A 17,758-nucleotide genomic window follows, 5' to 3' on the forward strand; every position below is an offset into this window, starting at 1 on the left:
AATGAAGATCATCTTGGATGAGAATGGGGGTGGGGTGAGTAAATTATCAGGACATTTTCATTTTAAAGTGAACTATTCCTTTAAGGCCAATCAGCGTCACTGGCAGTTCCTGTAGGGCTGGGTATCATTCAGAAATTTTCGATACTGATACCTTGATTCGATACCGGTTCCTGAACGATACTTTTTTCGAAACCTATTGCATTTTAACAAGACATTACACAATACCACAAAAAAATCTTTATAGGGTCATATCGGGTACTGGGTCGGCGTAATATATATCTTGTGCTCCACGTATAAAGCTTAAAGCACTGGCAAAAGTAGCCTTATGATTATGAATGTAAAAATATCAAGGAGACATTTGAATTGTGTATTAATAAACTAGTGTTTTCTGAGTCTGTGTTGGTGCAAAGACTCGTCATCTCCGCAGTAGTGAATGCATGTGCGCCTATAAATGCAACTTTCATTTGGATTACATAATATAGTATTTGTTTTCAATTGGTCCGTTTAAAAGTAGAGATTTCAGGTGTTCTATAGGCCTATTTCTCATGTCTGTGAGGCCTGTGTTCTGAGTCTCAGAACTTGTTTTGTCCTCGATATAAACAGAAGCATTGATAGATTGGACGCGATCAGCTCGGAGCCGTAATGACGGGGTTACACACTACAGTTTCACGTGTGAGCCGCGTCTCTGGGCGTAACTGAATTAAACTAGTGTTTTTCCGCCACAGCCAATTGTGCTGCATGCTTGATTCAATGACATTGACGAGATTAACCCCTTAGGTATTGAAATTTGGTATCAAACGACAAGACATTTTACGATACTCGATGGTATCGAGGCAATTCGATCGGTACCGAAAAGTATCAAACTCGATACCCATTCCTAGTCCTGAGTTAGACCCTACTCTGAAGTAGGTGATGATTTAGTCTCGCCAAAAGGAGTTTCTGTAACTGAAATCGTGCCCAGTTCCTGCGGTGCAAACGCACCAAAAAGCGGGTACTTCAGCCATTAGTTATAAGACCAATAAAAACGTTCCTCTGGTGCGAAAGCCCCTGTAATTCCACCTTCTGTTTAAGATTATGCTGGGCTATTTTTGATATGCAGATGAACTATTTTCTATTTGCTTGAATGTTGACTGACCGTTTTCGAGGTGTAAGGTTGTGCTTCATATTGAACATATTCCAGTATTAGAATGGTTTTGAAGCTTTTGCAAGACATTAAAGTTGCATTGACTATCTTGCCGTCCTCATTACCCCCTTATAGATGCTTTGTCCTATTTACACAAGCTTCCAGATCTCTGGCCTCAATCTTCACAGATCCAACAGTGTGAGAAAGTAAAGCCTTCGGAGCGGTTTGACCTGGGTTATTATTATCGTTAACTTAAACCATAACCATTTTCACACAATAAAAAGCTTATTTTATTTCGGGTAGCATTTTCGTTAAGTACTAAAATAACCAAAATACACGAAAAATATACATGGCAAAAACTCACAACAACATACAATACATAAGAAATATAATATCAGAAAATATAAAGATAAAATCTAGTTCAAAGTATCTCAATGATACTAAAATAACACTGCATGTGACTAAGATCACGTGTGTTTTGCATTCATGACAACCACAGTCCAAAAACTTCCCAAAAATGATTTCCTGTCCCTCATGTCATTCAAACCCTGCATGACTTTCTTTCTTCGGAGGAACAAAAAAGATGTTTTCAAAGTGTCTTTTCAATGGGAGCCAGTGTTGTTTTGCCTCCAAGTTTATGAACAAAATAGTTTCAAAATGTGTGTGCATTTTAGCCTTTAACTACTGAAAAAGTACAACAATCACATATCTCCCTTTGCATGTTTGTAAATTTAATATTTTGACTTCATTTAAGAATTTTATGATGCTTTTAGCTACCAGATTTTCGGTTTATAAAATGCAAAAACATTAGATTCCTTCTGGTAATGCTTACAGGTTTATGAGGCTTTCAAGCACTTTGTAGAGGGAAATATCAGCTAGTTAGTTAAAAGTGTTGCATATTAAATATCATTTATACAGTGACACTCGCGATTTGGTAAAACGTAGAAAAATTTAAGCATGTTTTCTTTTCTCTTTTTTTAAGTGTCTTCGATCTTTGAAGTTTCGAGATCTCGAGAATGCTGTCCTCATTACCTTTTTGCTTCCAAATTTGAGAATTTATCGCATAAAACATTTGCGAATAAAGCAGTGTTTCCATCCCATGTGTTCAAGAGAAAAAAATCATCACTTCCTTGGAAATTAACGCAAAATATCAGTAATAAATATAGCTGAGAGCAGTAATTATCAGGGTTCAAGCGTTTTAAGGACCTTTAGCACATGTGAAAAATATATTGTTTTATTTAGCAAGCATGTAACCACTTAGATCATAGATGGAAAAGCCAATACAGGCAATTTACCATAGGAAATATATGGTTTTTAAAAATATAGCACCACCTATTGGCCGATCTCCATAAACGTTTGCGTGCTTCTTTAGAGTCATATGCTGCACGTGCTCACCTATTTTCGTGAAGTTCTGAGTTTTCATTTAGGATTTATAGGCTTTTGTGTGCACTTGGCCACACCCATTTTCTAAATGACCCTGTTATAGCTACCCAAAGGGCAAAGTTCAATTTTTTTTTAAAGTAATTATTGATCTAGAGATTTAAGAGAATCATACTGCATTGGTTTTATTCAGATTGAGCGAAAACCCTAGGACTCGTTCACATAAGGAGTTTTTTTTACATAATTACGAATATTTAATGAACGATTTGATTGACAGCAGTGGTTCATGAGGCAAAGTTGTTCAGTATGAGGAGATCTATCAATTGAAATGAATATTGTTTACATAGTCGTAAAACACCAACTAGTGGCTGATTTCTTTCCAAATTCTTAGAGACCTCTAGAGCCGTGAGTCGAGCCCTTTGAGACTTGTCTAATAGGTGCTCGAACTTCATTGGCCGATGGCGGCCATTTTTTTTTAGATACACCAACGTCTTCATAGACTATAATGGCACATTGGACAAAGACAGTGCATGCCAATTTTCCAAACAATCGGACTAACGGTCACATTTTCATGTTTTTTTCCTGTTATAGCGCCACCAAGTGTCCAATCGCTGCAATGCTTTTCACGTGACCACAAATTGAGCCCATACACACGTGTACCAAGTTTGGTGAAAATATCTCTTTTTGTTCTCAAGTTATAGCCATTTTAGTAAAAGTGGCTCCGCCCACTTCAAACATTTTGGCGAGTCTTAGCGACTGTGAATCAAAATTTTGACTTTTCTTTGATAATTATTGATATTCAGACTCCAGAGCATCTTTCTGCACTGGTTTGGTTTCGATCGGGCGAAATTCCCAGGATTAGTTTGCAAAAGTAGGTTTAGGAAATTCAAAATTCAAAATGGCGGACATTTTGTTCCAAGCGGAAATTAAATCAGAGATATACATTTTGTCCACCTTGAGTCAAGGACTCCAATCATATAAGACTTACAGCTACGACAAACTGTTTAGGAGTTATGAGCCATTTCAAACTTTTGATCGCTGTAGCGCCCCCTATTGGTCGACTGGCGTGATATGTCAATCTCTCCCCAAATTAAGAGCTAGCATCTGATCAAGTCTCTAGGCCTTACGGTTTGGTCTGCATGATCAGTTATGACAGAAGAAAAATTATAAAAAGCCTTAAATGAGTTGCGCTTCAGAACCACCAAACCAACATTAGAGATGCTGCGATGCCATTGGTCCGCTGGTTAGGCCAGTTATCCAATCACAGCCTCTGCTGAGCCAAAGTCACGAGTTTGTCATCAAGGGATTTATTCGATTTCCATTGTAGCTTATGCATGTTTTCTTATCGGTAAATGCAGACTCAATTTACGTTTTCTTATGAGCATATTTGGAATTTATCTTGGCATTTCCATCTTTTGTTTGTTACGCAATATCCCCAAAATTCACATAAAAACTAGGGGGATGGAAACATGGCTACTAATAATGTGCAGAAGTGTAGATTGAATGCCGGAGAGAATCTGTCTCTGATCATGAGTTTTATCGTCCATCGCTTGCTTTCTTACGAGAATCCTTTCTGCTTTAACTCAAAGCACATGAGATGCTTCAGTTAGCAATGGTGACAAACTCAGGGGTTCGGCTTTATGTGAGCGACTCGATGCTGTTAAATGAAAAAGGAACCACAGATATAAAATCACTGATGCTTACACAGAAAAGAAGAGAAGAAACCCCCTGAAAACAGTACACCGAGATCTCGATATGACCTCAAACATTCATTAGATTCTCTTAAGATCAAGTGATCATTGATTTTATAGCTCAACTGTATCTGGTTATTTGTCCTGAGGGAAACCTCTGACTCTTGTGGATATAACCGCTCAATGCCAGGCTGTATAATCGGGAATAAATTAGAATGTAAGTGACAAGATATGATTATGTGAGTGCAAACATCAGTATTTCTATTGCTCTTAGAGTTAGCGATTTTAAACACCATTGGTGCTTCAGAAATGAAAAGTATTTGACAAGAAACGGAACTATGGAAGTTTGTTTCTGCCACAGGATAAAAAAATACAATCGCAACGTTTTCTCACAATTCAGACTTTTTTTTTGCAAATTATAAACTCACAATTTCGTGAAATAAATTCATAATTGCGAAACTCACAACTAAGAGAAATAGTTGGGATTGCAAACTATAAACTCGTAATAGCGAGAGAGGAAAAAGTCAGAAAACAGAAACTTGTGATTGAGATAAATAGTCGGAATTGCAAAATATAAACAATTGCGTTAAAGGCATAATTTTGAAATTTAAATAAATGCGTGAAAGTCAGAATTTGCGATTCTCACAATTAAGAGAAATAGTCAGAATTGCAAAATATAAACTTGTAATTGCGGAAAAAATTAAGGTTTTGCAAAATTTGCAATTGAAAGAAATAGTCGGAATTACAAAGTATAAACTCGTAATTGCGGAAAAAATTAAGGTTTAGCAAAATTTGCAATTGAAAGAAAGTCAGAATTGCAAAATATAACCTTCTAATAGCCAGAAATAAAATCATAATTGCAAAATACAAACAATTGCGTGAAAATCATAATTGGAAAATATAAATAATTGCAGGAAAATCAGAATTAGAGAAACTCACAATTGAGAAAAATAGTTGGAATTGCAAAATATAACGCAACTGCATGAAATAAAGTCGTAATTGCAAAATTTATGCTCGTAATTGCGAGAAATAAAGTCGTAATTGCAACATATAAACTCGCAATAAAGTTGGAATTACGAAAAATAGTCGTAATTGCAAAATATAAACTCGTAACTGTGAGAAATAAAGTCGGAATTGTGAAATATAAACCCGTAATTGCGAGAAATAAAGTCGTAATTGCAAAAAATAAACTCGTAATTGCAAAATATAAACTCGTAACTGTGAGAAAGTCGTAATTGTGAGAAATAAAGTCGTAATTGCGAAATATAAAGTAGTAATTGTGAGAAATAAAGTCGTAATTGCGAAATATAAACCCGTAATTGCAAGAAATAAAGTCGGAATTGCAAAATATAAACTCGTAACTGTGAGAAAGTCGGAATTGCGAAATTTAAACCCATAATTGCAAGAAATAAAGTCGTAATTGCGAAATATAAACCCGTAAATGTGAGAAAGTCGTAATTACCTTTTTTAATTAATTTTGTATTCTGTTGCGGAAACAAGCTTCCATACAGAACTAACTGTTCAAAACATAATTGAGGTTTTTCTTGCGTTTTATAAAACATAATTTAAAATGCATACAAGAAAATGTCACAATTACATCAGTCCTGAAACAATGCCTTGCGTGCATGTGTGTGTGTGTGACCGAACGAACGGTCTCTCGCGTTCGTTTCCCAAGTCTGGAGGAAAGAGTTTAACACATCCGAGGGGAAGCCGTCACAATACACAACCTGTACTATAATAAAACACGCAGTGAAATAAATCAAGACAAAATATGCTTATTCAAGATGATTTTAATTATTCATATTTATATATATATATATATATAAATTCCTCTGTATTAGAAATACAACTTTACTATTTTGTGTAATTATTATATCAATCCACCATAAATCCGTAATTTACAATATTTACACATTGTACATTAACCCGTTTCATTTGAAACAATATTAAAATAAAAGATATTCTCTTGATCCTTAATGACTCGAGCGTCTGTAAAGCCATGTTCTTCTGATCATTTAGTGCAAACCGTTCACTCTTTAACTAAAGTCAACACAATCAGTGCAAAACACACACGTTTGATCTGAGCTCACACACACACGGAGAACCATCATGAGGGAACGGCGGAAAAATCACCCCACAGGATTTCACATTTTCATGACGGTTACACACTTTTCCCATTCTAATCTCATTAGCATATTGAAAATCATAACCCTATTTAGTTTGTAATCAGAACATCTGCTATGATGAGGCTTCACAATATTTAGGGGGAAAACGCCACGGACATAATGCATAACGTCATGTTGTTTATGTGCATTGCATTGCTTTTAGGGTGAACTATGATGTTGACGGACGTCTTGAGATCCATGACCCCACACACACACACACACACACACACACACACACACACACACACACACACACACACACACACACACACACACACACACACACACACACACACACACACACACACACACACACACACACACACACACACACACACACACACACACACACACACACACACACACACACACACACACACACACACACACACACACACACACACACACACACACACACACACACACACACACACACACAGCTACACGACCGTCCCACTGGGAGAGCTGCTCTGGTTTTGGGAAGGCAAAACGCCCTAAAGAGGGAAACAGAGGAAACATGATTTGGACACACATAAGTTTACACATTATTGTTCAAAGATGTAAATAAGAGAAAGATTATTTCTAGGGCTGCATGATTTGGGGGAAATATCTAATTGCGATTATTCTGGTTAAAATTGCGATTTAAAATCGCAAATTAAAAGTGTGTATATAACATTGTGTTTATATTTTAATATGAATAATAATAATCATTATGATTATTATTATTATTGCTAAATAAAAATAAGAAATATTACTATTACAATAACATTCATTTTTAAAAATAAATAAATAGAGCATTTAAGAATAAATATAACAGCATAAAATTTATATTTTACACGTTATAAGGCATTTATTTATTTCATTAAAATCGCAGCCTTTGCGATTTTTCCATAAAAAGTGCATCTATCCGTCATATAACTGCTCCACGCGGCTCTGGGGTGTTAATAAAGGCCTTCTGAAGCGAATCGACGCGTTTGTGTAAGAAAAAAATATTCATATTTAAAACTTTATAAAGTAAACTTTCGACCGACCGCCTTCCGTGGAAAAGTGTTGAATGTTGAAAGTGAAACTCCAGATGCGTTCGTGACGTCATGATCTGGTCACGTTAGTCTTTCCATCCGCAGGCGAACTTTCAACACTTTCTCCATAAATTGAACACGGAAGGCGGTCGGTCAAAAGTTTACTTGATAAAGTTTTAAATATGGATATTTTTATTACACAAACGCGTTGATTCGCTTCAGAAGGCCTTTATTAACACCCCAGAGCCGTGTGGAGCAGTTATATGACGGATAGATGCACTTTTTAAAAACAAAGCAACTATGAATCCAATTCTAATGCTTGGATTAGCCGAACTCCGATTTTATTCGTCTGAAAGAAGAATGTCACACACACCTCGGATGGCTTGAGGGAGAGTAAATCATGGGCTAATGTTCATTTTTGGATCGCCCAAAACTGTAAATTGTGTGATTAATGACTGAGCCTCATGTGGTTGGACACCCGTCAGACCTCCGTTCATCTTCAGACACAAATGAAGATATTTTAGTGTAAATCTGATGCTCTGAAAGGCCTCCATTGGCTCAACTTTACACTCTCAAGACCCTTAAAAGACACTAAAGACTAAAGTTACAAAGTCCATCTCACTACAGCGGCTCTACAATAACTTTATGAAGACGAGAATAGTTTCTGTGCGCAAAAAAACCCTAAATAACGACTTATATAGTGATGACGATTTCAAAACACGGCATCATTAAGCTTCGAAGCGTTATGAATCAGTGAGTCGATTCAGCGGTTCAGAGCGTTATGAATCAGTGAGTCGATTCAGCAGTTTGGAGCGTTATGAATCAGTGAGTCGATTCAGCGGTTCAGAGCGTTATGAATCAGTGAGTCGATTCAGCAGTTTGGAGCATTATGAATCAGTGAGTCGATTCAGCAGTTTGGAGCATTATGAATCAGTGAGTCGATTCAGCAGTTTGGAGCATTATGAATCAGTGAGTCAATTCAGCAGTTTGGAGAATTATGAATCAGTGAGTCGATTCAGCAGTTTGGAGCATTATGAATCAGTGAGTCGATTCAGCAGTTTGGAGCATTATGAATCAGTGAGTCAATTCAGCAGTTTGGAGCATTATGAATCAGTGAGTCGATTCAGCGGTTCAGAGCGTTATGAATCAGTGAGTCGATTCAGCAGTTTGGAGCATTATGAATCAGTGAGTCGATTCAGCAGTTTGGAGCATTATGAATCAGTGAGTCGATTCAGCAGTTTGGAGCATTATGAATCAGTGAGTCAATTCAGCAGTTTGGAGAATTATGAATCAGTGAGTCAATTCAGCAGTTTGGAGCATTATGAATCAGTGAGTCGATTCAGCAGTTTGGATCGCCAAATTTCAGCAGTTTGACACGCGATCCGAATCATGAATCGACTCACTGATTCATAACGCTTCGAAGCTTCATGATGCCGTGTTTTGAAATCGTCATCACTATATAAGTCGTTATTTAGGGTTTTTTTGCGCACAAAAACTATTCTCGTCTTCATAAAGTTATTGTAGAGCCGCTGTAGTGAGATGGACTTTGTAACTTTAGTCTTTAGTGTCTTTTAAGGGTCTTGAGAGTGTAAAGTTGAGCCAATGGAGGCCTTTCAGAGCATCAGATTTACACTAAAATATCTTCATTTGTGTCTGAAGATGAACGGAGGTCTGACGGGTGTCCAACCACATGAGGCTCAGTCATTAATCACACAATTTACATTTTTGGGTGAACTAACCCTTTAACCCAGGAGTCGCTCCTCACCAGTTTTCCCGGCCGTGCCCATGTGCAGATGAAGCCTTCCTGGCATGCCGTCACCAGGCTGTCCTCCAGGAAGATGAGCACGGTGAGCCGCTCCTGGGCGATCTTCTTACACACCAGCGGCTCCAGAAGCGGCGTCTCCTCCATCCGCGGGCACAGCGCTGTGCCCACAGCCTTCGTGGCGTCCGCTTTACCCATGATCTGGTGGAGCTTCTCGCTGCTCTTGTTGCTGATGTAGCTCATGCTGTGATTGCGCTTGTGCTCCTTGCGTGTTTCGTGTAGCGCTAGCGTTGCGAACTTACTGATCACGCCGTCCGCTTTGTGTGTGTTGGGGCTGCTGCCCGAGGAGTGGGGTAAACTGTTGGAGCGCGGTAGGGGCGAGTTCGTTTCGGCGTTCGTGTGAGTCCTCGTTCGGGATAAGGGGAACAGAACGTCTTCCGTGAGATCCCATAAGCACAATTGAGTGTCCTGACCGACTGAACCGAAGCGATATGTTACGCTAACGCTTCGCCCGTTGGATTGCGCGCTATTCGCGCGCTCTCGACTTCCGTTGAATTGCTCCTGGAAGTCCTCGTCGCTCCCGCTAAACTCCGCCGGCGCGCCGCACTCCTGAACGCTAGTGATACAGTGATCGAACGCAACAACGCTAACCCACGATTTGTGCCCGCGCCCGCGCGCGATGACGCGCGAGTCCGAGAACGACCACACCGTGACGAGATCGTCCTCGCCCCCGGTCACCAGGTACCGCCCATCCGGGCTCCAGCACACACACAGGAGTCCGCCGAAGTAGCTCTTCATGGTTCCGTGAAGCTCGGCGGAGTCGAAGATGAAGACGCGGAGGAAGCCGTCCTGCCCCGCGCAGGCCAGGAACTTCCCGTCCGGCGAGAAGGCGAACTCGTTGATCGCGCCCTCGCCCACCGTCCAGCGGAGGAGAGGATTGCGCGCCGCCTTGCTCTTGCCCGTGTGCACGGCGTAGCTCTGGCCCTGGCGGAGGAGCTGGTAATGGGGCGGGGCCGTGCCACACGCGTGCTCTACGTTATACAGGTACAGACACCCACTGGCGTGAGCCACGAGGAACAGACTCTCGGAACCCGGGACCCACTTCAGACACGTCACCGCAGACTTATCGATCAGTCTCTGTTGGAGAGGGAGAGAGAGAGAAAAAAAACACAAAAATACTAAATATACAAATTAGTGGTAGTGATGCACCGATCATGATTTTACATGGCCGATTCCGATTTTTTTCAAGAAAACTGGCCCGTTCCGATTTTTTTCAAGAAAACTGGCCCATTCCGATTTTTTTTCAAGAAAACTGGCCCATTCCGATTTTTTTTTCAAGAAAACTGGCCCATTCCGATTTTTTTTCCAAGAAAACTGGCCGATACCGATTTTTTTCCCAAGAAAACTGGCTGATTCCAATTTTTTTCAAGAAAACTGGCTGATTCCGATACCGATTTTTTTCAAGAAAACTGTCCGATTCCGATACCGATAAAAAAAAAAATGTATACAATAAAAGAATGAAAGTATACATGAACAAGATGTTTATTTGGTATTTAACAGGCTAAATTATTATCAATCAGTCTCTGAGAGAGAGAGAGAGAGGGGGAGAGAATCACAAAAATACTAAATATGGGACGATTTTTTTTCAAGAAAACTGGCCGATCCCGATTTTTTTTCCAAGAAAACTGGCCGATACTGATTTTTTTCCCAAGAAAACGGGCTGATTCCGATTTTTTCAAGAAAACGGGCTGATTCCGATTTTTTTTCAAGAAAACTGGCCGATACTGATTTTTTTCCCAAGAAAACGGGCTGATTCCGATTTTTTTCAAGAAAACTGGCTGATTCCGATACCGATTTTTTTCAAGAAAACTGTCCGATACCGATTTTTTTTCCAAGAAAACTGGCTGATTCCGATTTTTTTTCAAGAAAACTGGCAGATTCCGATACCGATTTTTTTTAAGAAAACTGTACGATACCGATTTTTTTCAAGAAAACTGGCTGATTCCGATTCCGATTTTTTTCAAGAAAACGGGCTGATTCCGATTTTTTTCAAGAAAACTGTGCGATTCCGATTTTTTTCAAGAAAACTGTCCGATTCCGATTTTTTTCAAGAAAACTGGCCGATTCCGATACCGAAAAAAAAAAAAAAAATTATACAATAAAAGAATGAAAGTATACATGAACAAGATGTTTATTTGGTATTTAACAGGCTAAATTATTATCAATCAGTCTCTGTTAGAGAGAGAGAGAGGGGGAGAGGGAGAGAGAATCACAAAAATACTAAATTAGGGACGATTTTTTTTCAAGAAAACTGGCCGATCCCGATTTTTTTTCAAGAAAACTGGCCGATTCCGATTTTTTTCAAGAAAACTGGCCGATTCCGATACCGATAAAAAAAAAAATGTATACAATAAAAGAATGAAAGTATACATGAACAAGATGTTTATTTGGTATTTAACAGGCTAAATTATTATCAATCAGTCTCTGTTAGAGAGAGAGAGAGAGAGGGGGAGAGGGAGAGAGAGAGAGAGAAAATCACAAAAATGCTAAATTAGGGATGTTAACCGATGACCGTTTGACCGATGGTTGACCGTATCAACGTTAACCGATCAAAATTGTCGGTTAAAAAAAAAGTGTGATCTCTAAATTAGGCCATTATAGACAGTGGACTAAACGCTACTACAGTTCGCCATCTCATTCCAAAATCTTTTTGTGTGAAGTGAACAAATCCCTCACACTCAATTTTTCATAACTGGACTATTTGTACTTAATAAACAATAAAAACATTTGGCGCGAGGTCACAGCGTTTGGGTTTGCGCGCTCACAAGGTTTGCGGTTAGAGCCATGGCAGACGACAGTATGAAGCGTGCAAAGAAAAGTAGTGTGTGGGACCATTTCACCAAGAAGAACGACACAGATGTAAGTTGCAGCTTGTGTGATACAGTCAGTGCTTCATTATAAGGCACTCAGTGAGTTAGAGCTGCCTTGGCCGCGCGTCTTTTACGCATTCTCAAGGTGCTGTTTTATCCTTTGGTTTTATCGTGTTGCAGTCTATTAGACAACATTCCGCATAAGATGGGCTTACATTTGGAAATATATTACATCTACATTTCAGTGGTAACACATAAGGTGTTGATCATCATCTTTCTTTATTATTGTTAGCACTACCTCCAACTAAAGCGGCGTCTCTTCGGAGCTGTCATTTTCTTAAATGAGCCGCGGCAATGTTTCAAATGAGCTTCTAACGCTAGACAAATGCCTTTATCTTCATCGCGATCACCTTCTACCCAAACCATTTCGAGCCATTTGTCCTCCGATTACAAACAAGATCCTCGGCGGCGTGTTTGCGAGACTAATGTTTCGCGCTGTAGGGGATTTTAAAAAAGTGACGTGTGACATGTTTTAAACTAATCGGTTAACCGGTTTCAACCGGCTAATGAAGCTCGGTGGTCGGTCAAGAAAATGTTTAGTTTTCGCCATCCCGATGCTAAATAAACAAATATATTCTAATCAGGGATGCTCTGATCGGTATTGGGCGATAATCATATTTTGTGACTCAATCGGTACTAGGGCCCTATAATTTCCGCGTTCACGGAATCGTGGAATTGACCTATCGGTAAGCCCCTCCCCTCGAACATAGATGAGCCAATAGCAGTTGAGTATCAGTTGAGTATCACCGGAACTCGGACATCTTCAGGTTTCAGTGCCATAGAGAAACAGTCGAAAATCCGAAACTCTCATCGATTTGATGGTGTTTATGCAACAAAAATGCTAAAACGTCGTGCCTGAGGGACTGGAACACTGACTCCAGGGATCCTGAGAGGATTTTCTGAGCTCCGCCATAACTTCCGGCGAGTGAGGTCAAATTAGATCGTGGTCATAGATGTATATTGTAGATGCCTCATTAGCGCATGCACGGATCAGTAGAATGAGGAATCTACAATATACATCTATGACCACGAACAAATTTGACCTCACTCTCCGGAAGTTATGGCGGAGCTCAGAGATGATCACGTTCGTCTGTTAAGAGGTAAAATAATAGCACATAAAATAATAGCCCATTGAAGTCCATTATATGGAGAAAAACCCTGGACTGTTTTCATCCAAAACCTTCATTTCTTTTCGACTGCAGAAAGAAAGACATGGACATTTTGGATGACATGGGGGCGAGGAAATCATCAGCAAAAGTTTATTTAAAAGTGAACTAATCCTTTAATTGCATTTTTCTATTTTGTTTATTTTCAATTTTTGTTGATATAAATAATTTAATTACTATTCCATAATTTTAAAAAATGACATCATACCCAAATAAAATACCCATATATATATTAGTGCTGGGCATCGATTAAAAAAAATTAACTAATTAATCGCATTTTTTTCTGTAATTAATCGCAAGTTTTTAATATTTTAAGTTTTTAATATTTTGATATTATAATAATTTCAGTTACTCTCCAAATTAATGTATAAAATTTTTAAGACAGCATATTTTAAATATGTGTTGTATTGTCATGTTTTTATGAATGAAGGCCAGTATCACTGATGTCTCTATGAAACATTAATGACGTTACATTACTGAAAGCTTTTATTTCAACATTTATTAGGCTTTAAAAAAACAACTTTTAATTTAAGTGAACTTAAAACAATCTTTACATAAACCCAAAATAATAAATGTTATATTTACCCGTGGCCTTCCCTGTTATACATATACAGAAATGTAATAGTTATCTTTCTTAACTGCATAAATAATAAATGAAATATAGATGAATCATCATTAAAGCTAAAATTTCTCTGTTCCCGTTGTTCTTTGATGAACATTAATGACATCATCATCAGTGCTCCTGTCACTTTAAGAACAGGCGCGGATCTCATTTCCTCACAACTCTTTAAGTTCATTTAAGACGTTATTTAACTAATTTAAGACTCTAATATGAGAATACTCAAAATCCTCTGTGTTATTGTTTGTTCAAGAGCAAAAGAGAACTCGATGTGAGCAGGAAACTGACGCGAGTCCGTCTGTGCGTCGAGTGTGTGTGTGTGTGTCTCAGAGTGTAGTGTTGATTAGCTGACATGAGACGCATCCACACAGACAGGACACTGACACACACACACACACACACACACACACACACACAGCGCGTTCTCTTGTGTCTTGTCGCGCTTGGAAGCATTTACATGAATAAGAGCGTGATGATCATGCAACGCTAAGCTAAAAAGGATATAAAAACAGACGCTGCGTTATTTGCGTTAAATATTTTTAGTGCGTTAAGCTAAAAAAATGAATCACCCGCGTTAATTTGCCCAGCCCTAATATATATATATATATATATATATATATATATATATATATATAGATAGAGAGAGAGCGAGAGAGAGCGAGAGAGAGCGAGAGAGAGCGAGAGAGAGCGAGAGAGAGCGAGAGAGAGCGAGAGAGAGAGAGAGAGAGAGAGAGAGAGAGAGATAGTAAGAAAGTTAAATGATATTAACACCATATATATATATATATATAGAGAGAGAGAGAGCGAGAGAGAGCGAGAGAGAGCGAGAGAGAGAGAGAGAGAGAGAGAGAGAGAGAGAGAGAGAGAGAGAGAGATAGTAAGAAAGTTAAATGATATTAACACCATATATATATATATATATGGTATTAAAATCATTAAACCCTAACGTAAAAGCCTTTTTATTAGTCATGCATTAGTCATATCAGTGACTTCATAACTCGGTTAAATCTGTTACTGGAAAATACACAGAAAAATTATTTTAATGTAAAATATTATTTTGTATATACTTATTTCCGGGGGAGAAAAAGTATTTAATTTGATTACAAAGCCAATAAAATGTATAATTTTCCCCATTTTTGATGTAATTATTTGGTGAGATCTCAGCTAGTGAAAGGCTAAAGCAGAAGCAGCGCTCACGTCTTCATTGAAGAGTTTGCTGGTCTCCTTCTTGATGGGGTCGATGAGCTGCACCTGCCCGGCGGAGAAGCCCACGAGCAGTGCCACGCTGTGCCCGCTGGCCGTCAGGGCGTTGGGGTCGTGGCAGGTGGGGAGCGTGCCCTTATAGATCCGCTTGTCTATGGGTTTGCTCAGGTCAGCCGCCTGTTGGACATCAGCACACGCCATTAACATACATGAGCCAGCACACGCCATTAACATACATGAGCCAGCACACGCCATTAACATACATGAGCCAGCACACGCCATTAACATACATGAGCCAGCACACGCCATTAACATACATGAGCCAGCACACGCCATTAACATACATGAGCCAGCACACGCCATTAACATACATGAGCCAGCACACGCCATTAACATACATGAGCCAGCACACGCCATTAACATACATGAGCCAGCACACGCCATTAACATACATGAGCCAGCTGCTTTACACATGATGCTGCTTACACACCTGGGGCAGTAGATCTGCACTAACATGTCCATCATACACTCTAAAAAATGCTGGGTTAAAAATAACCCAAGTTGGGTTGAAAATGGACTAACCCAGCAATTGGGTTGTTTTAACCCAGTGCTTAGGTTAAATGTTTGCTTAAAACAACCCAACCACTGGGTTAGTCGACCCAACCACTGGGCTAAAACAACTCAACCGCTGGGCTAAAACAACCCAACCGCTGGGCTAAAACAACCCAACCGCTGGGCTAAAACAACTCAACCGCTGGGCTAAAACAACCCAACCGCTGGGCTAAAACAACCCAACCGCTGGGCTAAAACAACTCAACCGCTGGGTTAGTCAACCCAACCGCTGGGCTAAAACAACCCAACCGCTGGGCTAAAACAACTCAACCGCTGGGCTAAAACAACCCAACCGCTGGGCTAAAACAACCCAACCGCTGGGCTAAAACAACCCAACCGCTGGGCTAAAACAACTCAACCGCTGGGCTAAAACAACCCAACCGCTGGGCTAAAACAACCCAACCGCTGGGCTAAAACAACTCAACCGCTGGGTTAGTCAACCCAACCGCTGGGCTAAAACAACCCAACCGCTGGGCTAAAACAACTCAACCGCTGGGCTAAAACAACCCAACCGCTGGGCTAAAACAACCCAACCGCTGGGCTAAAACAACCCAACCGCTGGGCTAAAACAACTCAACCGCTGGGCTAAAACAACCCAACCGCTGGGCTAAAACAATCCAACCGCTGGGCTAAAACAACTCAACCGCTGGGTTAGTCAACCCAACCGCTGGGCTAAAACAATCCAACCGCTGGGCTAAAACAATCCAACCGCTGGGCTAAAACAACCCAACCGCTGGGCTAAAACAACCCAACCGCTGGGCTAAAACAACCCAACCGCTGGGCTAAAACAACCCAACCGCTGGGTTAAAACAGCTGGGTTAAAACAACCCAACCCAACTGCTGGGTTAAAACAACCCAACCGCTGGGTTAAAACAGCTGGGTTAAAACAACCCAACCCAACCGCTGGGTTAAAACAACACAACCGCTGGGCTAAAACAACTGGGTTAAAACAACCCTACCGCTGGGTTAGTCCATTTTCAACCCAACTTGGGTTATTTTTAACAGCATTTTTTAGAGTGTATTAAAAACACTAAATGCACCGGTTACACACCCCAGACCTCACTCACTCACACACACACACACACACACACACACACACACCCTAAAGCGGTGAATGCACAGCACACGTTTGTGTCGCATATGATGCTGTAAACATGAGTTATTTAATAACTTTGCTATGGGATGCAACAGGTCATCCTGAGGCCCAGATCGGCACTAAATGACAATGCCTGGGATCGGCTTTACTGTAAATCTGCAACCCCAAATGTCCCATGCATGCGTTCTAGCTTTGTTGCATTATGTCGGACAGGCTTTGTGTGCACAATATGACCTCTGAACTCTGGCTATACATTACATTCGAGGATGCAACTCTCCCAAAACTCTTCTGAATTGCACTGCCATTATTTACACTATAATTAAACCGCTTTCCCGCGTGCACAACTCCTGATCTGCTCGAAATCAGTGTGTTTGGGGTTGCATTTACACACCACTTGAGTTGTAAACATCGTTTCCACACACACACACACACACACACACACACACACACACACACACACACACACACACACACACACACACACACACACAGTCCGAGCTGCTGTCATGCCTTTACCTTCCTGACGCCTTTATAAATGTAAAAGTAAAGCTCCCGGCCCACATTGAAACAGACTCTCTCGCCGTTACCGGACTGGTCGTTGACGTTGGCGAAGGAGACTTTGACCGGGTTCGAGCCCTGCGAGTTGAACGGGACCCGGTTCGGCCGGCTGTACTCGGAGTTCGGCAGGAGTTTATAGACGCCCTCCCGGGTGGTGAATTGAGTTTTAATCTCGTTCGCCTCCTTCCCACCTCCCTCCGCCGCCATCTTCCACATTAGTATTCATTCCGCTGCGTGCACGAGCATGCGCGCGCCACCTGGGCCCCCTCCTCCGCGTGTGCTGCGCGTTCACGAGCCGAGGAACGCGAAATGTCAAAATACTCACATTTACTACAGACTACTTTAAAATAGTTTAATAATAACACTTATTATTGATTCGCAATAATTAAAATGCTATTTAAACAAATTCTTCGATCTTCTGAGATTTACAACTC

General features: G+C 40.2%; 1 protein-coding gene across 1 annotated transcript; it reads right to left on the bottom strand.

Annotated features, from left to right (window-relative positions):
• Positions 1–6,741: 6,741 nt before the first annotated feature.
• On the bottom strand, positions 6,742–17,540 carry wdr20b (WD repeat domain 20b; the record flags this gene model as incomplete). Its single annotated transcript, XM_079830504.1, has 4 exons — positions 6,742–6,853; positions 9,144–10,277; positions 15,053–15,235; positions 17,283–17,540. The coding sequence occupies 4 exons, from the start codon at positions 17,538–17,540 to the stop codon at positions 6,800–6,802; spliced, it is 1,629 nt and encodes a 542-aa protein (XP_079686630.1). The 3' UTR covers positions 6,742–6,799.
• Between the last annotated feature and the right edge of the window lie 218 nt (positions 17,541–17,758).

The sequence above is a fragment of the Gobio gobio genome (assembly GCF_949357685.1).
Source record: "Gobio gobio genome assembly, chromosome: 12".
Taxonomy (NCBI): Eukaryota; Metazoa; Chordata; class Actinopteri; order Cypriniformes; family Gobionidae; genus Gobio; species Gobio gobio.